Raw genomic sequence first — 21261 nt, forward strand, 5'->3', positions numbered from 1 at the left:
AAGGAGTGATTAACTCCTTGGACTAGATCAACTTTGCTCGAAACTGCCCCAACTTTTATTTTTTAATGGAGTTATAGTGCGGCCTAACAGCATTTGTTCCCTGTATGTAAGAAACGTTTTCCTGCTTTTCTTGCACTTTACATAAATATTGTGTGCTCATGTATAGATGTGGAGACCAATAGTGGTAAGATTTCTGTCAAGTATTCAGTTGGTTGTAATCTGAATAATTACGTTGCCTGAGCCTGCAGTGCTGTAGTGTTCTGGCGGAAGTTATCAGGAATCTTGGAAGAGCTTCTGGTTCAGTATAGTCAGGACAGATAGTTTCATAAGGCGCTTTAATAGCAGTGTTCAGTGGTGGAAAATGTTTTCAGCTTGCTATCCCAGGTGGCATCACTCTCAGTGGCACCGCATTGTTGCAGGTTGCTGGTGGTTCGCGGTCGTCTGTGCTTCTGTCCCGCATCGACTTTGAGCCGTGCGACGGAGGTGGCAAGCTGTCGACCGAGGCGCTCCGTGCCAAGTATGCTCCCTTGTCGCCATCACCTGTGCACAATGGCTTGCTCAACAAGAACAACTCCCTGCACAAGCTTGGTATGCTGTAAAGCTAGTTGCTGCTTATTTATTTGTTGATTTGTTGGCAACAAGTTTTGCACTTGATGTTGCCGCATTGTTTTTATTGGGCTTGGATCATTTCGAGGCATTCCCATCGGAATTTTTTTTTCCATGTAGGTTTTGTTTCGTGTTGGCCTGAAATACTTCGGCTGATAGAGAAAGTAGTTGCCGCCTTTTAAGTAAACATTTATTGTCTTTCAAGGCCACGGTTGACTCTTGTTAATTTGAGCTTGAAGGCGACTGTTAGATCATTGCGGTTGTAACGGAGTTCAAATTGTGGAGAACCACTTTCATTTAATTTCACTGTTCATTTAATTTATTAATACCCTCAGGGCCGTTTCGAATTACAGAGGGGAGTGATTAAATAGATAACACATTAAACAAAAGAAAGCAACGCAATAAAAATGCAAGTTGTTGAATGGTTTGCGGACCGCCCTACAACTTTTCAATTTGACTTTTTTGCCTATCTTCGTTGCTTGTGAAGTTGAGTAATTAATCTAGACTAATTACGCAATTAAGCACAATACGAAGATAGTGTGACTTACTACATACAATAGCCAACAGCATGCATTTGGTCACGTCGTCTTGGAGGCCTCGGCGTATTTTGAAACCCTGGCTAAGATATCCTGTACATATATACCCACACGACCACTTGGCTATGACGTGGTATCACATGGTCTTACGACAGCCCCATCGGATGTCATCACGTGGCTTCACACCACCCCACCGGATGTTCTTAAGGTCAAAGGTAAACCCAAAGGTCACCCAATGTCAAAGATCAAAGGTAAACTTGGCCAGAGGTCAACTAAAGGTCATGGGTCAAGGGTTTGACAGCATAACTGTACCACATATGGACACACGGTTTACGTGTAACGTGGTTGGGCTGAAGGTCGTTCAAGGCCATTCTCCGGCCTACGCGACGACTGCATTACCTAGCGTAGTGAAGCTTGTCTTTTCGATACTTTTTTCGAGTCTTGTGTCTAGCCCTGCTACAAGGCAACCGAAAAGGGAAAACGCATAAGTTGAACATGCAGTTGCTTCTTTCCTATTTCCGAAAATTGATTTTTTTTTTACGCTCGTGGTGGTACAACCTGCGTTGAAGGCTCCGACTTTTAATAGCTTATTTCTGCTGTATCCGTCGGCGTTGGCGTAGTACCACTGCAGTGGTGCGGCTGGTAACGTCTTCAGCGCCGTGACGTCACCGCGAGCACGCCACGAAATCTTTGCGCTCGCAAATTCACAAATAGCCAAATCATGAAACGCGGTAGCATACCACAACGGCGTGGGATAAACAGAGTTTGGTTTATGGGGGTTTAACGTCCCAAAGCGACTCACGCTATGAGGGACGCCGTAGTGAAGGGCTCCGGAAATTTCGACCACCTGGGATTCTTTAACGTGCACTGCCATGGCACAGCACACGGGCCTCTGGAATTTCGCCTCCATCGAAATTCGACCGCCGCGGCCAGGATCGAACCCGCGTCTTTCGGGCCAGCAGCCGAGCGCCATAAGCACTCAGCCACCGCGGCGGCTGGATAAACAGAGTAATAGTAATCCTCCGGGAATTTTTCAAAAATCTACAAATTGATACTCAAAACTGACACTACAAATTGAACTCAAAAAGACTATTGTTAAAAATTGCGTAAAGTCTTGGGTGAAACACCCTGTATATCGTTGACCGCTTGTACTAGAACGAACGAAGAGGCGAAAAATCGTAGTCCGGTTGCAGACGTTGTTCGAGTTCTGATCCCATATAGTACATCACCCACATGCTGCATCATACTCGAAAGTTAACCGGCTGTGAGCGATGCGGAGTGACCGACGAAGGTGTCATTATCGCTTCATATTTCAGACAATGCATGAACCCTTACAACTCGCATACATCTATTTTTTTTTCTTTTTAGCCTTTTTTTCCTTCTCTCAGCTGTCGATTTATTGCAGCCCACAAATGGCAGCTCCAAGACAGCTGTTGAAAGTTCGTAACAAGCCGTCAGACTGCTCGGCGTTCCGAGATAACGAACTTCTTGTCTATAGGTGTGTGTCCTTCAATGAACGGAACTACCAGACGCATGTGTCTGTCTACATCGTGGCATGTTATCTTAGCGACGAGCTCAGATAGAACGCCTAAGATATAGCTTCCGTGTTTCTCTAATACCGCTGAATCAGCCCCCGAAAGGACCGCGCCACCACTTGGTCCGCGAGCACCTTTTCGCCGGTCTATTCATTATTCTCTTTCTACGCTGTTGTGCAGTCAGTGTAATACGTAGTTGCTTGCCAGATGCCCAGGCTCAGCGACACGAAGATGATGCCTCAGGGAAAGCAGCCTTCGTCCGTCGCCTCTCAAAAAACAGCTGCCGTTCGCAGTCGAACTCTGCCTTACGTGCCGGCCAACAGAAAGACAGGCACCGTCGTGCCGATGGCTACAAAGACGGGCCCTGCTTCGGCCTTGGGGCAGCCGGGCCAGACGACGACTTGCATCGCTTACGCGTTCCAGGCCTCCAAGGGCCAGGAAGCGATCCTACTCATTCCGACGACGGCCTTCAAGGTGGAACTGCGCGACCAGGCGGGTCAGAAAGTACTCCAGTTGCTGCCGCCTGCCACGCCTTTCGTTCCGTTCGTGAAGGCTGCGAATAGGCCTGCCGCGGCGGCCGCGTCCATTGGCACGTCTCATCAAGGCTTTGCCGGAACGCCGCAGCAGACGACGGCAGCTTCGTCGTCTGCTGCGAGCGACAAACCGTCGACTGCAACTAGCGCCACCTTCAAGACGACGACCCCTCGATTTCAAACTTGCCCCTCGTCCTGGGCAAACGCCTTGCGGCTCGACGTCGGCGGTAAAGTTGTCAACGGCAAGTGCGCCACCCTTCCAAGCGGCGGCAAGATGAAGCTCGCGAAAGCAGCCCCGGTTGGTGGCGAGCAAGCCCGCGAACAGATGAAGCAGGCGGCCGCCGTTCGCTACAGCAGGAACGAAGCGTTGATGGGTGAAGTCCTGAACGATCGCCCCGTGAGGGTCCTAGACGAGGCGGCCGGAATGAGCGACTCGTCGGGACGGGAGCGCCATCTTCGGTGGCTGACCTCGAAAGTGCTGTCCGCTATGATGGATGTTGAGCAGATTCAAAGCGCCCGCAAGCAGAAGATGAACGAGATCGCAGAGGCCGAAGGTCTGTTCCGCTACAAAATGGACAGATTCATGGAAATAGCCTCATTCGTGAACAGCGCCGAGTTCCACAAGGCGGAAGTCGAAGCAGAGATTAATCGGATGAGCGGAATGAACTCAAGCTAGACAGCGGAATGCTAGTGCTAAATGTGCGGAACTCTGTGCCTTACAAGTTGTGACTTGTTCGTTGCAGTTCTCCTAACTTTAGCGGGACACATTGTTTGTTGTTGCTGAGATTTTGTTCATGCCTTTCGTTTTCCAGCTAATATATATGTTATCGTTCATCACTTTGTGTCGCATCAGTGACTTCTTCGGCGCGAGGCATTCTGCCGAAAATCTAAAAATTTGCTGTTGCAGCGAGCTGTAACTAAAAACGCGGAAAGGTTGTCCGCTTGTTTTAAGTTAGTGACCCCCCCTTCCCGAAAAAAAAGCAATAACAGAGTAACGTCAACTGAGAGAGAGCGGCTATGCATTCGGAACAGCAGTTTATTTCAAGTTTTCATCAGCTTGAAACTTCACATAAATGAAGAAAAAAAAAAAGAAAAGGAAAGGTAGCAACCGGCTTAAGCAAATCTGTGAACATGATAACGCCGGAATGAAGACCCTCATGATATGTCTTAAAAAGTAAGAAATGAATAAAACGTACAAATTGCTTTTCCTGAACTTTTTATGCGTACTAAATTATTCTCGATACCTTTTTTTTGCTCCGCGCGGTGACGTTTTCACATTCGTCAGTGTTCTTTTTTTTCCGGATATGTGGGTGGCGATACGATGGATGGATAAAACTATTGATCTCTAATAGACTACAATAGCGCCAGGATGAGTGGACCTCCCAGTCTGGCATTCCATAGGCCTTCAGCGCAACTTCAGCCCTGGTCACCAGTCGTCATTGGTCTTCAGTGCTGAAAGTTTCTTTTCTGTCAAAACGAAATTCGCGCGCCTATTCTTTAAAGGGTTTATGTGGCGCCACCTTTAAAGTAAAAAAAGAACTGAACCTGGAGTGAGCGTGTTTACCAGGTGGCGCGGCGGTCCTTTGTGTGTTTCGGCCGGCCCGCTTGTGAACGACTGACCGTGTTTGAAAAAAAGAAAAAAAGTATCGTAGTCACAGTGACTGGCGACGCCGGTGACGGATACTTGTTGACCATGGCACACGGGGCGGCTGTCACAGGTAAGCTTCGACTCTGCCATATTCTGGCGAACGGCCGGATCGCGGTTCCCGCGGCCGGCGACTGTGTGCTCGCAGCTGACGCGACGGGCGAAGCCTAGGCCTAAACGATTGCCTCCCGCGGCACCGAATCGGCGGCACGTTTTGCGTTTTTCTCGACCCTTCTGGACGCGAGCACCTGAGAAACAGCTAGGAAAGAGCCGCCGGCGTCACAGATTCGTTTCTCAGGTGCCCAGCGTGCGTTAGCTCGACTTGAGAGTACTTTCGAGGGGTCCGGACACCCGCTGGACCCGCTAGCCGCAGACTTCGCGCGCAGACTGGCTTCAAGTGCGCCGCCGACCGTCCCATGTGCCCGCCGCGGGCCGGCTAGTTAAGCCTATTTTGACGTGTCCCTACGCCAGCAAACCCGTGTTCCGCCTCAGCACTGGCTCCGTACGTGGCGATCACCGGTCGCCGCTGGAAGCTGTAAACAGACGGCGTAATCCGAGCGGCCCACGGAGGGTCCATGTTTCATAACTTCTGTTGACGGGGCGGAGTGCTGTGGGGCTCCTAGAAAGCCGGCGAGATGCTAGCCGCTGAAAACGGCGCACAGTTGCATCTATGGTGTCACATAGCGCGCCAACGAAGTAGCGGTACTGAGCATCCTTAAAAATCGCAGCCGGTTGAGTGTTCTGTCGCTCGCTTAGTTATTTTTGGCCCTGCGCAAAATAATATCGAAGTTGTGAAAATAAACACGTCGGACGGATGCCGTGTGTATCGTGCAGCATGAACAGTCGAAACCGTCTTCCGTGACCTATGTCTAGCTCCACAGTTCGAGTGACCCGTTCAAATCAGAGTCTCAGTAAATCCGATATCGCTGAGTTTATCTCTTTCCTTCTGTTCGTCACTCAGTACGATTAGTTCCATTGAGAGAAACGGCGGGGAATCTGTCCGAATTGATCGCCCTGTCGCCATTGACGCACTGTGCTTGCATCGAGCAGCGCAGTTTTTATCAGGATTGTACGAAGCGTAGCGTGTTTTTTCGTAGAAAGTGCCCGAAACGGTCACCTGCAGCGGATCCCTACGTTTCTCTTCCTCCGCCGTAAATCGCACGCTTTATTAATGTATACTCCCCTTACTATCTTATCACCCGCGGCATGCCGACAGCTCGATAAACCGGCGTAGCACAGAACGTAATGTTGCAGCGCAGCTGGTTGCAGAACTGCGTAGCTTTGGGGCGTTTTGAGGTATGTTGGAGTGCAGTAGGCGGCCGTCGATTAAGGCATCACTCGCGCCCCCCCTCCATAGCATGCCGCGAAAAGAATTCGATCGGTAACCTTGTCGAAAGGTTCAGCCCGCCTATTTTGAATCCACGTGACTTGAATTATTTTTTTTTTCGTTCGTAGCCGCGTCCGCATGTTCTGCTCGCTTTCGAAACTGGTTCCTTCCACTTAAAAAAAAAACAAACAAAGGAAAAAACTCTCGATTTGCCCGCAAGAGCTTGGCAGTGCAACGCATTTGTTCCGTGGTTTCTTCTAAACATTTACTCGAAGCTCAAATTGGGGCGTTCGCGTAGTAGTAGTAGCTAGTAGTGGTGATAGTGGGTTGGTTTGTGTACTTGCCTGATTTGTTGAATCTTTCGCCTTCGTATCTTCTCGTGTGAAACGCGTGAGCAGACGACGTTTTTTTGCAGACGAAGGTATCGCGCCGGCGCGTCGTTTCAGAAACGTAAACTGCTTCTAGGGAGCGAAGTTTATGCATGACTGCAGTGTATAGGATAGGCCTCATGCATACTGCTTCTGGTTGTTGTTGGTGCCGCTTCTGATCCAGCGATGAGCTGAGGACACGGTCGGCCTTGGCTCTGGTCCAGATTAGCGGGCCGGGGGTCGCTAGAACTCGCGCCGCCACACCGCGAGCAGTGTTGTCGCAACTCCCATGAGGGTTCTTCGAAGCGCAGAGGCTGCGCGGTACTGGGGCGTTAATGTCATTGCAATGGATGCGTACGCGAAGTTGGCTGATTGCGGCGTAGGTTGACGGATCGTGCGGCTCAAGCAGTGTGACCAACGAATCCAGCGGGTTAGAAAAAACTGCGTCTTCGTATCGCTTTATGTCGAAGTAAGCGGTTCTCAACTATGTAGCTCGGAGTGCTCTGCGTGTGCAGCTGCTGAGATGCTGCTTAAATGCTTTTTCAGTGTTTTGCTCGACAGTTGTGTTCATTGTATGGCCTAGGACAGCTACTTTTCGCTTACGTGTGGCTCGTAAGGTTGTTGGAACCTAAATTGCTTTTTTTTGGCTTCTTGTATCTGTGGTTTTCTGTTGGCGGTTCCAGTTTGACCCCAAAATGATCTGGGAGGGGCAGTAACAGGGAATAAATACATGAAACATGTTTGTTTCCTTTATTTCATACTTTTGCCACACTTTTTCACAGGTGCTTGGATCAGTGCATGCAGTAGTTTTAATCACGTAAAATTCTTCTGTTTCTGGCGCTTAGAATATTGTCACTGAGAAACGGTTGACGTAAGCAGGGCTGGTTTACTTGCTTTAATTAGACGCGCAAGCCGTTGGAACGCGCAAGGCAGCAGGCAGCACGAGAGATGATGAAGACGAAGCATCTAGCCCCGAGATGACTCAAGGCTTGCCAACTGCCAGGAAATGCAGTTTAGCCGCTGTATGGCGCCACTAGAGTAGTTAGTAGCGTAGCAATATGTTTAATAAGGCAGTTTTGTCATGCGCACGGGCATACACAATCAAAGCAGTGGGCCATCAGTGGTGGTATTAGTTTGTTCAGCCTTGGGAAGTGCATTATTAGACCTTAGCATTAGAAAATGTCAGCCACTTGAACTTGTATTTACACATAACGAAGCACACTGAGAGCTGTAATGGTAAGGCAGGAAAAGAACTGGCAGTCTTGAAATGGTGTACCAGAGTTCCATAGCGGCAGCCAGCAAACTATCTTGAGATAACTAATCCTGCCTTACCCATTTATTTTGTTTTCATTGTTGCAATTACGTTTCTTTCGTCAATTATTTCACAGGGTCTGCATGCTGTGTCTTATAAACGAAAGGTTGTGTGCCAGTTTTCAGCTTCTCTGAGGAAATATTGTATGAAAGAGTTTGAATGTCATGTCATCACGAGTGACGTTTGTCAGCGGTAAAAGGTCACAGGGTACTGGCCTGACAGCCATCCGTGACTTTTTGAAACTGCTAAAGGCTTTGTGCTTTCTTGATTGCAATGTATATATTTTGTGCCTATTTCTGCACAAGTGGCATGGGCCGGAATGCTTTATTTTTAATTACTTTTAATAAGTCCGACTCTAGGAAAACGAACACAATGCCCGGAATGGAAACGAATGCATTTTTTTTTTATTAGTTCAACTTTTACCGTTCACTTGAGAACCCTTCTTCTGGGCAGTTCAGAGGGGCTGTGCATTTCTCAGCTTGTGGTAGCATTTTGGAATGTTCGGGGATAGGATGGGGTTATTGGTGTTGCGGAAACAGTTTTCACAACTCGTTGACAGCTTCAGCTTTTTTCTACACTTGCAGCTTCTTTTGACGAGATTGTCTGTCTGCAGACTGTCACGCTGATGTCTGGTTTCGCTCTCTTTGCAGTAACCCAGACATTAGGAACAAGTCTAGTCATCATTGCCCTCTGTAGGTTGTAAGAATTGACCGTGGCCCCACCTACAAGCGCCGAGAATATGCCTCAAGAAAGCCTGAAGATGATCAGCAACTCCATAAGCATGGGGCTCGGACGAAGCCCGCTTGGCCTCAACCAACAGGTCTGGCACTGCGCTAAATTGATAAAAGCTTTTTTTTCGGAAATGTCAGAATGACAGAGCCTTGCCCAGGAAAAGCTGTGGTGCTAGTGGTGTGATTGAGAGGTCTGTAGTACATGTAGTTAGAAGGAAAATGTGCTGGTGCACTTGTGTTTGCTGCTTGCGAGCGTAATCTTGAATTTGCAAATAATGAATGCCCAGTAACAGGTAGGCATTCAACTTGTAAGTAACAATGTGCTCGCTTTTCTAAAGGAGTGATTAACTCCTTGGACTAGATCAGCTTTGCTCGAAACTGCCCCAACTTTTGTTTTTTCATGGAGTTATAGTGCGGCCTAACAGCATTTGTTCCCTGTATGTAAAAAACGTTTTCCTGCTTTTCATGCACTTTACATAGATATTGTGTGCTCATGTGTAGATGTGCAGATCAAGATTGGTAGGATTTCTGTCAAGCATTCAGTTGGTTGTAATCTGAATAATTACTTTGCCTGAGCCTGTAGTGCTGTAGTGTTCTGGCGGAAGTTATCAGGAATCTTGGAAGAGCTTCTGGTTCAGTATAGTCAGGACAGATAGTTTCATAAGGCGCTTTAATAGCAGTGTTCAGTGGTGGAAAATGTTTTCAGCTTGCTATCCCAGGTGGCATCACTCTCAGTGGTACCACATTGTTGCAGGTTGCTGGTGGTTCGCGGTCGTCTGTGCTTCTGTCCCGCATCGACTTTGAGCCGTGCGACGGAGGTGGCAAGCTGTCGACCGAGGCGCTCCGTGCCAAGTATGCTCCCTTGTCGCCATCACCTGTGCACAACGGCCTGCTCAACAAGAACAACTCCCTGCACAAGCTTGGTATGCTGTAAAGCCAGTTGCTGCTTATTTATTTGTTGATTTGTTGGCAACAAGTTTTGTGCCTGATGTTGCTGCACTGTTTTCATTGGGCTTGGATCATTTCGAGACATTTCCATCAGAATTTTTTTTTCCATGCAGGTTTTGTTTAGTGCTGCCCTGAAATGTTTCGGCTGATAAAGTAGTTGCCACCTTTTAAGTAAACATTTATTGTCTTTCAAGGCCACGGTTGACTCTCGTTAATTTGAGCTTGAAGGCGACTGTTAGATCATTGCGGTTGTAACGGAGTTCAAATTGAGGAGAACCACTTTTGTACAAGTGATGTTAATGGAACTTAGCGTCACATCAGCTAAGCTGGCTGTAGCTTTGGTTAATGATAGTCCGCGGTAATGTAGGGCCCTAAAAATAAATTAGTTTGTTTTTTAGTGGCCTATCGCCTCAGAGGAGTGCGTTGCCTATGCTCTCTGTCTACAGTGTCATCGCTTACGCTGTTGCAAAATGAGTACACTCCAACAAGCCCAGCTTTGTGCATTTGTTATTTGGAACGTGCTTCCTGATTTCGTTGGGGCGACTGGCCCGCAGGCAAGCCGACGACGAATGGTGCCACGACAAATGGGGATGCCGTGAACGGTGGCCGGGAGGAGGAGGACGGGGAGGACGGCATCCCAGAGCCCCGCGTGCGACTGCACTCATCGGACGCCGTGTGGCTGGACTGGCGGGAGCGGCGGCGCATCGGTGCGGGCCTCATCAACCTGGGCAACACGTGCTTCATGAACACGGTGATCCAGTGCCTCACCTACTGCCCGCCGCTCGCCAACTATCTGCTCCACCAGGACGACCACTGCACCAAGTGTGAGTGGGCCTTGTCTGGCCATTTGCACCACTTGTTCTTGCCTAGTGTTGTTGTGGGGCAGGGTCACTGACACTTTGTTTGCCTTGTGAGAGAGGGTGAAAAGTTGTAGTGCGTTAGGTGCTATGAATCGTTACCATAACCATCATTGTCAGCCTAACTGCGTCCACTGCAGGACGAGGACCTCTTCCCATCTCCCTCCAATTAACCCCATCTTGTGTCAGCTGCGGCCACCTGATCCGCACAAACTTCTTCACCTCATCTGCCTAGCTTAATTACTCTCTGTTGCCTCATGCTACTCTTGCCCTCTCTTGGAACCAAGTCTGTTAACCTTAATGATCATTGGTTTTCTTGGCTTCGTATTACAGTGAAACCTCATTGATACATTTTTTTTTAATTGGGGGGGGGGGGGGGGGGAAAAGACTTATTATCCAAACCGCCTGATTTTCAGAAATGTAACTGTTGAATAAGGTAAAAAGACATTTATTGATGATCTCACTTGGCACAAGAGCCGAACAGATCCTATTCCAGTACTCGCTGAATTCAGTCCGTGTTGGCGGTGTCTTTGGCGCTAAAGGAAATTCGTAATGCATCCAGACCGTCGACGGCAGTGACGAAAGTAACCAAAATCTTTCGTCATTTTCGGATGCTTCGCCCCTTTGCACCCAAGTATTGTGGGAAAGCCACCGCGGCGGCTGATTGTCGCAGTGTTTTTGTTTTTTAATTAAGCTGCGTTTCCCAGATCCAGCCTGTTCGTATATAAGCGCATCACTGTAGTTCGTAGAAGCTTCGCCTTCTTTTCTTTATGCACCGCGAAGAAACCTCAGCGTTTCTCCTCTTCATATGGCGTCCCCGCTGAAACGGCCGTCCCAAATGCTAGCGCGTCGTTTTTTTTTGTTGTTGGAGGTGGTGGTGGTGGTGATGCTTCACGTCGTTGCATTGAGGCACTTCAGAAAAGCCACCAGGGAGGGTGACTCCCGCAAAAAAACAGGTCGCATGCCCTCTCGTTCGGCCGACTTGTATGTTTGTGTGCGGTTGGTGAATAAAGGGATTGTACGACCACAATTTGTCGTAATTTTAAACGTAGTAGCCGGGAAAATGTGTTTTCCGAGAACATATTAACCGGGAAAAATATAGTGTAACTCTATGGGACATTTTTTTATGTCCGCGATCTTGAGCGTACGAACCGGGAAATCGTATGAACCGGGAACGTATCAATGAGGTTGAGGTATTACTGTACATGCCCTGCCCTTGCCATTTCTTCTCACTTTCCTGCTAACTTGTTACTGTTCAATAACCCACTCTGCCCCGTTCTTATCTCGGAAGATTGCACCTATCATCATTTTCCTTCCCATAGCTCACTTTGTCTGTTTGGGCTGTGTCAGAAACCTCATCGCTTTCCAGGAAAATGTTGAACACCTATGTGCCGTCTCCCCTCCCCCCTTTCTTTATGGTTAGCTTTGTTCCTGCAGTGGATGGACTGTCATTGGCAGTGTGCTGCATGAGCAGTGTGAAAGCATCTTTGTGAAAGCACCATCCGTGAAAGCAGTGATGGAGTTCAGCCCTTGTAAATGCTGCCGGATGGTGTGGTTCACCGCTGCTCACGGCCCTCGGTTCGAAGTTTTCGTGCCTTGCGCAGTCGTGCATGTGGAGCAGATATGTGACGAGAGCTGTGCATGTGTGGGTGCAGGCAAGACGATCAACTTCTGCATGATGTGCGAGCTGCAGAGGCACATGAAGCGGGCCCTGGAGAAGCCCGGCGACGCCATCAAGCCCCTGTACATATACCAGCGGCTCAAAGGTGAGGAGGCTGACGGGTTTTTATCACACTTGCTGATCAACACCGCATTTCGCACTAGGTGTCTCATGTTGTAGTCTCGTGGGAGTGTGGAATGGCAGAGGATCATCATTTTACGTTGTCTCAACCGTTTTGGAACAGTTATTTGTTCAACAGACCGCATTTACTTGTAGACCTGGAAGGTGCGTTTATTACATGGTGTAAAGCGTACACTGTAGTGGATTAAAATTGCTTGAAACTCTGTTGGTTTACGAAGGGGATGCATTTATTCTGTGAGTTTGTTCGTTATGCAAGTAATTACTGTACCCATCTCTTCATGGCATAAAATATGGGTATATGTAAAAAAGACGACATGAATGAGACTGAGGAAAAGAAAATACAGCTGCAAGTGAATTGAATAAAAGGCTGTGCATTACCTTTGCAATTGTACAAGGGGCACTTTATATGTAGCAGGGGACACAATAAACACTTAGAAAAACCTAACATTGAATACTTCGTATCTATGGAAACAACCAAAAGAGAATGGAATTGAACAGTTACTGTTATGAAATAATTTTTTTTTTGCTTTTGCCAGCTTCGTATCTTCCTTTAACACTTTTTGTGCTTCCAACCAGCTGTCTTCAGATAAAAAAGCAAAGCCTGGAAGCTTAAGGCCCTACTGCTTTGTGTTTATTTTTTGTGTGTTTTGATAAGTCTGTTGCATTTATTGTTGGTCTTGGGACACTTATCGATCGTCGCTCTGAATGCTGCTCAATTTTTGTTTTGCCCGCAGCCATAGCAAAGCACTTTCAGTTTGGGCAGCAGGAAGACGCCCACGAGTTCCTCCGCTATGTTGTGGACAACCTCTGGAAAGCTGCGCTCTCCAATTACGAGGGCGGCGTTAAGTGAGTGCCCCTCGGTTGTTCTCCCAGTTTTTTGAAGCTGTAGCATTAGAAACCCCACGGGCTCAGAGTGCGTCGTCAGTGTCATAAAATTCCCCCACTGGTAAAGCCAACAACAGCTGCTAATGTGGAATTGAGCGTCCATCTGAATTTTTTTTGTTATTCATTGCTTGTTGGTGGGTTCTTCCCGGTGCAGTGTTGCTGGAGCTTACTCGATGCTATTTTATAGTGGACTCTTTTGAAGTAAGCAAGCTCAGGCGTGCTTAATTTGAACTCGTGCCTTCATCCATGTCCTTGTTCAGTGTATTAAAAAGGCAACCGTTGATTCGAACTCTGCTTTACTCAAACAGATTTTCACTATAAGTTTGAATTGTCGAAATTTTTACTGCACTTTCCTGGGTGCTTGGTGTAGTTGTAGGCTTCATTGCGGAACTAGCACATTGTGTGTCTTGCGGAATCTCTTGTTGTCAGTTGGGCCTTGTGTGCCGAGTTGCACTGATGTACTCCTTTGTACTTAGTATTGTTGGTTTTGCTGTACACCCCTAAATGCGTTTTTGCAACGGCATATGCTTGTTCTGTGTGGCACGCAGGTCTTGTGCAGCGTATTCGATGACTTGTTGGTTCCGGTACCTAGCACGATTGGCTGTACTGCAGTTATTGCTTGTGCTCAGATTTACTTAGGCTCACTTCAGTGCGGATTTTTTTTTTTTGCGTGTGTTTTGACATTTAACTGAGCACGGGTTCATTGACTCAGGCTTGCATAAGCTCAGGCAGACATGCTAGGCATTGAGGAGACGGTTTTGTAATAATTTCCGCAGACTTGCATTTGCTTGCACTTGCCTGTATTTTGTCCCAGGTAGCTTGAGCATATAAAGTTCTGACTGGGCTCACTGGCCTGCGTCCTTCCTGGCACTTGTCGCCATTTTGGAGCTACGCTATTTTCAGTGGACCGCTTATGCAGGGTAGCTGCCAATGTTCTTGAAAATTGAAGCTGTTTGAAGGGTGCATAGCGATATGGAGCGTGTGTGGAGTTGTTTCGAGCATTCCTCTAATGTGAATGCTTGTGATTGTGTGGACTGTTTCTGAAAGAAGTTCTCCTTCCCTCGCAGGCTGGACCCTGCAAGCAAGGAGACGACAGTCGTAAACGAGATATTTGGTGGATACCACCGGAGTCAAGGTATGGCGGCCGCACTGTCTTTTGTAGCGTTTGGATGTGCTTCCCAGATGTTTCATGGCTTTTTTTTTTTTGGATTCATTAGAGCGGATTGACTTGCCCTGTGGCTAAACTGTGGCTGCTTTCTTTTTTTTTTTTTTCCTTCTGTCGTCCCCACAGTGACCTGCATGAAATGCAAGGAGAAGAGTAACACGTATGACCATTTCATGGATCTCATCCTCGACATCAAGGTGAGGTTCTGGGATCTCTTCGGTGTTGGGCAACGGTGGGAGTTGGGGGGTGGCTTTGATTCCTGGATTTGTTTAGATGATGCAGTTCTGAGGTTACTCATTTGCTTAGTATTTTTGCTTATAATTGTTTCGTACATTCCTTTCCCTACTGTTTACGCTAGGGGAAGTGGGTGAACTGTTAATTCTGCTCTCTAGCTTGGTTGGTTTGGTTCAGTTGGCGTGGCGGAAAGTGTTGTGCATTTTTCGGTGATTCATGCAACACCTTTTTTTTGAAGGAGTTTATGGTTGAGAGTACATCTCTAGTTATTGCGAAGTTGTATTTCTGTGAAATTTCGGCATACGGGCTATTTTTGCTGTATGTGTCACTTTTGCGGGTAAAAAAAAAAAAAGGCAATTTTTGGAGTGAGATTAGTTTATTTATTTATTCGCAAAATACCACAGACATTGGATGTGTCTAAGCAGGAAGGGAACATACATCAACATTAATGAACATGCAATCATCTGAGCATAAGGAAAGCAGTAAATCAATCAGCATATCAATACTTGAGGGATATTATGCGTAACGGAAATAAGACTCACTACACTAATGCAGTGTGACTGCATTGAAGACGGGGAGGGGGGGGGCTGAAGAGAAGAAAAAAAACCAGCTTGGTTACCTTTATTCACAAGTTTGTGTTAATAATTGATCCTGTGATAACAAAGCATTGAGACTGAAGATTGCATAGTCACCGTACAGTTCGAAACTTCAGAAAACGGCACTGTGGTTGTTTGTTGTGGCTTGAATCAAGCCTGCTGGGCGCTGTGGCTAGTCGGCGCATCTTTTGCCATTTGTGGTTGGGAAGGTTTTTGGGTTCTGTGGTTAGGGAATGACCCTGTGCTCAACAGTGGTGCCCGTTTTTGCCTTTTCCCTTGTCCCAGAACGCCTCCAGCCTGGAGAAGGCCCTGGAGAAGTTTGTGGAGCCCGAACTCCTGCAGAACGAGAATGCGTACAAGTGCCCCCGATGCAACATCAAGGTGATGGCGCAGAAGCGGTTCACCGTCCACCGGGCGCCCAACGTGGCCACCTTCCAGTTCAAGAGGTGAGTGGCGGGTATGGGGACACAGAGGCTTGGTGGCCATCTTGTGGTTAGCCATTTCAGGCACTGCGTGCCATTTCTGTTTGAAAAAGAAGTCATTCATGTCATTCCGAGCCCATATGGCATGTGGGGTGTTGATATGCAACCTCAAAAGAGCAGCGACGTCTTTCAATATGTCGTCCTCTGGTGTTTGAGCCACAGTCGATGGATTTTGGCTTTTTGGCTGTGGTGGTGAATATTTGGTGCACAGTGTAGCATTTTTGCAGCTGCCTTGCGACATTGCACTGGCGTTGACTGCTCATGGTCCGACAGCTTTGAAAACTAAAATCAGTGTGGAAAATTCAGTGCAGGGCTAATTTCTGCGCGTTCACAAAGTACAGCATTTCAGTTCATGTTAAATTACTGTGTATGCAGTGTTTACAACATATAAAAAGAGTTCCAGTAGCAATTTTCGCGTGGGTCGCTTTTTTCGGTTTTACTGCTTGGCTGAGTCACTGACTGCAACAATGCATTGCATTTGCAGGTTTGACTCCAACCGGATGTTTGGTGGAAAGATCACCAAGCACGTGAGCTACCCCGAGCACCTCGAGCTGCGGCCCTACATGTCGGACAAGCACGTAAGTGGCCTGCTGCAGTTTGAAACGAGCCGCCGCGGTGGCTCAGTGGTTATGGTGCTTGGCTGCTGGCCTGAAAGACGCAGGTTCGATCCCGACCGCGGCTGTCGAATTTCGGTGGAGGCGAAATGCTAGAGGCCCGTGTACTGTGTGATGTCAGTGCACGTTAAAAGAACTTCAGGTGGCCAAAATTTTCCGGCGCCCTCCATAATCGCTTCCCGTATAAACTGAGCCGCTTTGGGACGTTGAACCCCATAAACCAAACTTAGAAACGGAAGAAACTGCAGCTAACAGTAGAAGTGAAGGTGATTAGTTGAGCATCAAAGTTTGGCAAGAGAGTGGCAATATTCGGAGAATTTAGAGCGACCGGACCGTGTTGTGTCTGAGTTTAAAAGGACTCTTGGGGTAATTTGAAGTTGGCCTGTTTCGATAAAGTAGCGCGTTCTGATGACAGAGACACAGCTTTTACTGAAACAAAGGGAGCCTGTGTGAGCCAGGAAAAGCCATAAAATGAGATAAGGTGTTGCTACCAATGCCAGTTTCGCAAGTAAACTGCAATTGTCGACACGGTGTTCTGGGTGTAGATCCCAGAGGCTATGTTGCACCACCATTCGCTCATGACAGGGATCACAGAGTCCTTATCGTTGTAGACGTCAGGAGTTTGAACCGCGGGACAGGGACATTTTTGAATGCAGGAAAGGCGTGTTTTGCTCGTGAGTGAACATCATTGTATCGAGAAAGAGTTGGAGAATCGTAGAGTCAAAGTTTACTAAGAACGACAATTGGAGGGAGGTGTGCCAAGCGTCCTGTGAGGCCAAGGGGCGAGTTTGACTCTACAGCTGGTTCGTTAATGGGCGGTAATCTCGGGGAAGGATAAGTTTGGAGTGGACGCAGAATGATGCTGACTAGTAAGGCAAGAAATCAGCAGGTCTAGAGATGGCGGACATGGCTGGCGCAAAAGAGGGTCAGCATTTGTGCTCTGCTGGAGGCTGAATTGATCTGATGATGATGGTTCTTGTCCGCCGTCATGGCCACATGAAAATGAAGCTCTTGCATTGAACGGCATGCTTGAAAGGTGCTCTGTGCGAGTATGCTTGTCTTGTGCGCAATATCTCGAGTTTTCATATTTCATATTGTCCATAACTAGGTGGGGTGGCTTCTCCTATTCCTATACACGATGGTCGTGCAGTTTGTTTCCAAGCCACTTACCTTCCTCTTGTCATATCTGTGCTTGTTGTGTCAAGTTTTTCTCTCTTTGTAAAATGCCTCAGGGTCTGTAAACAGACAGAAAAATAACAAGGGGAGGGGCAGTCCATGTGAAATGTATTTAGGACTGCTAGGTGTGCACTGTGTTACTGCAGATTTAGATTGCGACTACTGCTTACTGTAATGAAAAAAAAAAGGAAAATGAAAACATTCCACTCTGACATTTCGGCTTTCTGATGCATAGTGTGGCGGTCAGTGCGGACTGTAATTTGGCCTATGTTTGTCATATTGAATACTTGTACAATGAGGCTTGCTCTTCTATGGCACATTACCACTACAGTGCACGCTTCTTAATCCAAAGTTATTTAAAACTTTTGATTTTTTTCAGTTGATCGTTCAGTCCCGTGAGCATGAGGTGTGCTAAAAATAAAAAGGCTCCTCTTAATCCAAACTCTGCATAACTCAGCGGTGCTCCAGCTGCACCATTTGCGCCATTCTGATGCATTTACATTTTGCTGCGCCTGTCTGCTCCAGTAGCGCCAAATTGATCAATATTGCGCCTTGGCTACACCAAAAATAAGACGCGGTCGCGGGAAAACAACTATTTTTGTAACCGTCCAGGCTTTCAGTTGGCGACCTACTAAAAAGGTTTCCGCAGTTGGCAACCCAGGCTGCTGGTGGGCTGGCTCGTGGTAGAGTTTAGCAGCCAGTTCATTCGCGTTCATGGAGGAAGGAAAGAACTGTGGAGAGGCGGTCAAGTCACATTTTTTGAAGGCGTCTCCCTCTACTTGGGCGCCGTCTCAGCGCGCTTGCGCATACGCAGCAGGCATTGCAGCAGATGGCTTCGCTGTGCCTAGTGTTACTATTGGCTGCGCCATCAGCCAAAGGCTCCCAGTAGTCCTTGTGAAAGCGCGCGACTTCCGGCACATTTTTTTCTTGCCATGCAGCTCGGATGGCGAGGGCCTTTCCCGAGTTTTCCTTCCTCCATGTTCGCGCATCATGTCAGTTGCATCATGTTGGTCAACCCTGAATAGGGCCGAAAAAGTCTTCTGGGTTGAAGAACAAAAGATTGGAGCAGGTCCAACAAGGTCAAGCTTTGTTGGAACAAGGGAATTTCGTCATTGCTGATTCACTTCGCGAGCTTGATGAATTTGTAAAAAGTTCCAAGAAGCTCTGAGATAGTGCCAATATGAAAAAAGAATGGTCTAGTGAACGTGTCCTTTAGACTTTAGTGAAGCACACTTGGCTGAATTTGCATGCAGGACAGTGCCAGCATCAATAAAACGTTTTGTCTCTGGTTTTTGTGAACACCTTTCTTCTGTTTTTTTTTTCTTGCTAGCTACACATGGCTGAACCAGATCCCGTTAGTAACAAACGCTTCTGGGTGACTCCTTTATTCCGTTCGTGCTGCTCCCGGGTTGCTCCACAGTTATTGTTCTGATACAAAAGTGCTCCAAAATGAATATTTTTCTGCTCCAAAAATTGCTCCAGAACTTGAAATGGCTGGACCACCACTGATAACTTTCTGGTCCCCTTCAAGTTTGAGTTATAGGCATTACAGCTGAATCTCAATATAATTTTATTTCATATATTGAACCCTAAGGGCCAAAGGCATTAAAGAGGGGAGTGGTTTGGCATCTGAATTGGCTTGGCATCTGAATTGTGCGTCTCTTTGTTGCACGTGTAAAGTGTTGTGGAGAAGTTTTGGAAGCGTAATCGCTGCCGCCTCTTGCTTCTAGGGTGACCCAGTAACGTACCGGCTGAACGCGGTGCTGGTCCACCTGGGAGCCAGCTGCAACTCGGGCCACTACTTTTGCTTTGTGCGCAACTCCAATGGCAGCTGGTACTGCATGGACGACTCAAGGGTGAGTATCCGCTCCCCCCCTCCTCCTCCCTCCCTCTCCTCCTATGCACTGACCAGTGTTTGGAGAGGGCAGTCGAACAAGTTGCCTCTCTCCGTGCCTCTGGGACACCGCGCCTAGTGCATCAGGCACCGGAAGATTCGCCACAGGGGTCCGCACTTCCTTCGTTTAAATCCTAGGGAACTCAAGACTGCTTTCAGAAGGTGCTGAGTAACTGCTCATGTCTTGGCTTCCATCTTTTCCAGAGCATGCTGACACATGGTCCTTTAGGAAGTGGACAAAATTCACTTAATGATGGCTGGCCGTGTTGTGAGACAGTCCGCTGTAATTAGTTACGGTGCGATTTTTTTAGCCAGCCCCAGAATCGAGTGGGTAAAAGGAGGGGATGGAGTTGAGGCGTGCATCAGTTAGGTGCTCGGAGAATTCCAAAAAAACATTCCAAAGAACCCTAGCGTCTTGGGAAACCCAGCTCAAGAACCCCTGATATGAAAGTTTTTGTCACGTCGCCGTGCGGAAAACAACTAGAGTGTATATTGGCACTGTTCCAGCAGCTCCGTTACTATGAGGTGTCTTAGTCCATTCACTTTTCTTATGTTCTTGTGCTCCTTTCTGCCATGCAGTGTCACTTGCAGCAAATTTACCGTGCAGCTTGCTACACGTTATCCAAATATGGTTGCCGCAGTCGCAGGATCATTTCAAACTGCAATGGCCGGCCGTATTTCGATGGAGGGGAAATTCGAAGACTCCCGTGTGCTGTGCGATGTTGATGCACGTTAAAGAACCCCAGGTGGTCTTAAAATGATTCCGCTGCCCTCCACTATGGCATCCCTCATAGCCCATGTGTCACCTTAGGGCATCACTGCTTCGTGCTAAATTTTGAAGACCTTTCCATCTAAGCTGCTGATCTCATGTTTACTTTCTTTTTTGTTTCCTTCTCCTCGGCCCTCGACTTGTAGGTGAATCAGGTGAGCCTGGGCCAAGTCCTAAACCAGCAGGCGTACGTGCTCTTCTACGTTCGCACACCAGCAGAGTCCCAGGAGAACCACACAGTCAAGGTGGGTGCGGGCCTCTGCTTCATGGTCTTGGCTGCAGTCTTTCTAAAAGGGGCACTGAGAACGAATTGAAGTTGGCCCGTGTCGGTTTATTACCAAGTTCGAACAGCAAAGCGGCTTCTCTCACTGAGAATGGCATTCATAAGCTAGAAGAGGTCTGGAGACTGAAATACGGGCATCATCGCTACTGGCCATTTTCACGAGCAAGCTGCGATGACGTCAAGTGATTCTTTTTTGTTTCTGGATCTGAGCCTCCCATCTGTAGTGCCACGGTAGCAGGCGCAGAGCGGTTGACTGCGATTTTGTGACAATCGGTCAGTGCTGCTGTGTACAGGGCCCCCCCTTTGGGGGGCCTGGCAAGTTCGTGACCGCTGGCAGTTGGCACACCTGACACCGTTGCCAGGCTAAAGAACATTTATTCTTGGCTTGAGAGTGTACAGTTGACCCCGGCTATGTCACATCCAGATATATCGAATTATTGTTTATATCGAACAGGTAAAGTGCCCCCTTGATAACCCTGTGCTAAAGTAAAGCACTATTGCTGGCGTTTGTTGAATTCCCATTTACCGGAACATTCAATGTGGTAAAGTGTGAATGATACGATAACGACTGGTACGAATCACAGGTTAATATTGTTACGTGGCTGCCAGCTGAAGAATGAGGCGGGATGAACGATGCACAAGAGATTATTTAATGGCTGCTAGCCCAGTGCAAGCGCTCTGTCCTGTGCCGCTGCCAGCATGTCTTCTTTGTCAAATTACCCGGGGCTACCGAGCGATCATCCTGATCGCGAAAGAAAGACATTGACGAAGATGTGCGCGAAATGATAAATGGGCTTGAGGTGACAGTACAACAACAGAGATGGCAAGGTGGTGCAGTGCTGGCTACCCTGATGAAAGAGATGAGCGAACGAGTCCTGGGCCACGTAGCTTACGAGCTGCTTGTTGCCGAAAGCAGGCGTCCGAAGCCCTTGGACATGCTGAACGGCATGGGCAGGGGGACGGT

At 47.8% G+C, this 21261-nt stretch overlaps 2 protein-coding genes across 5 annotated transcripts in view; both read left to right on the top strand.

The window, feature by feature from the left end:
* The first annotated feature begins 369 nt into the window (after positions 1-369).
* LOC144101440 (uncharacterized) lies at positions 370-4010 on the top strand. Its single transcript, XM_077634615.1, has 2 exons — positions 370-588; positions 2885-4010. Exons 1-2 carry the CDS (start codon positions 520-522, stop codon positions 3884-3886), a joined length of 1071 nt encoding a protein of 356 aa, XP_077490741.1. The 5' UTR covers positions 370-519; the 3' UTR covers positions 3887-4010.
* A 774-nt stretch (positions 4011-4784) lies between these two features.
* Positions 4785-21261, top strand: part of scny (ubiquitin specific peptidase 36) — a 33110-nt gene continuing 16633 nt past the window's right edge. The window contains exons 1-12 of one of the 4 annotated variants that reach the window (XM_077634607.1): positions 4785-4928; positions 8513-8682; positions 9348-9516; positions 10096-10365; positions 12054-12164; positions 12934-13045; positions 14152-14219; positions 14376-14446; positions 15365-15525; positions 16046-16139; positions 19082-19207; positions 20161-20259. In XM_077634607.1, the coding sequence (XP_077490733.1) occupies positions 8602-8682; positions 9348-9516; positions 10096-10365; positions 12054-12164; positions 12934-13045; positions 14152-14219; positions 14376-14446; positions 15365-15525; positions 16046-16139; positions 19082-19207; positions 20161-20259 (1362 nt within the window). In that variant the 5' untranslated portion in view covers positions 4785-4928; positions 8513-8601. Of the gene's footprint in view, positions 4929-6859; positions 7020-8512; positions 8683-9347; positions 9517-10095; positions 10366-12053; positions 12165-12933; positions 13046-14151; positions 14220-14375; positions 14447-15364; positions 15526-16045; positions 16140-19081; positions 19208-20160; positions 20260-21261 lie in introns of those variants that run through there. The other 3 variants (XM_077634608.1, XM_077634609.1, XM_077634606.1) reach the window with 3 other exon arrangements.

This window comes from Amblyomma americanum, chromosome 8 (assembly GCF_052857255.1).
Source record: "Amblyomma americanum isolate KBUSLIRL-KWMA chromosome 8, ASM5285725v1, whole genome shotgun sequence".
NCBI classification, from domain to species: Eukaryota; Metazoa; Arthropoda; class Arachnida; order Ixodida; family Ixodidae; genus Amblyomma; species Amblyomma americanum.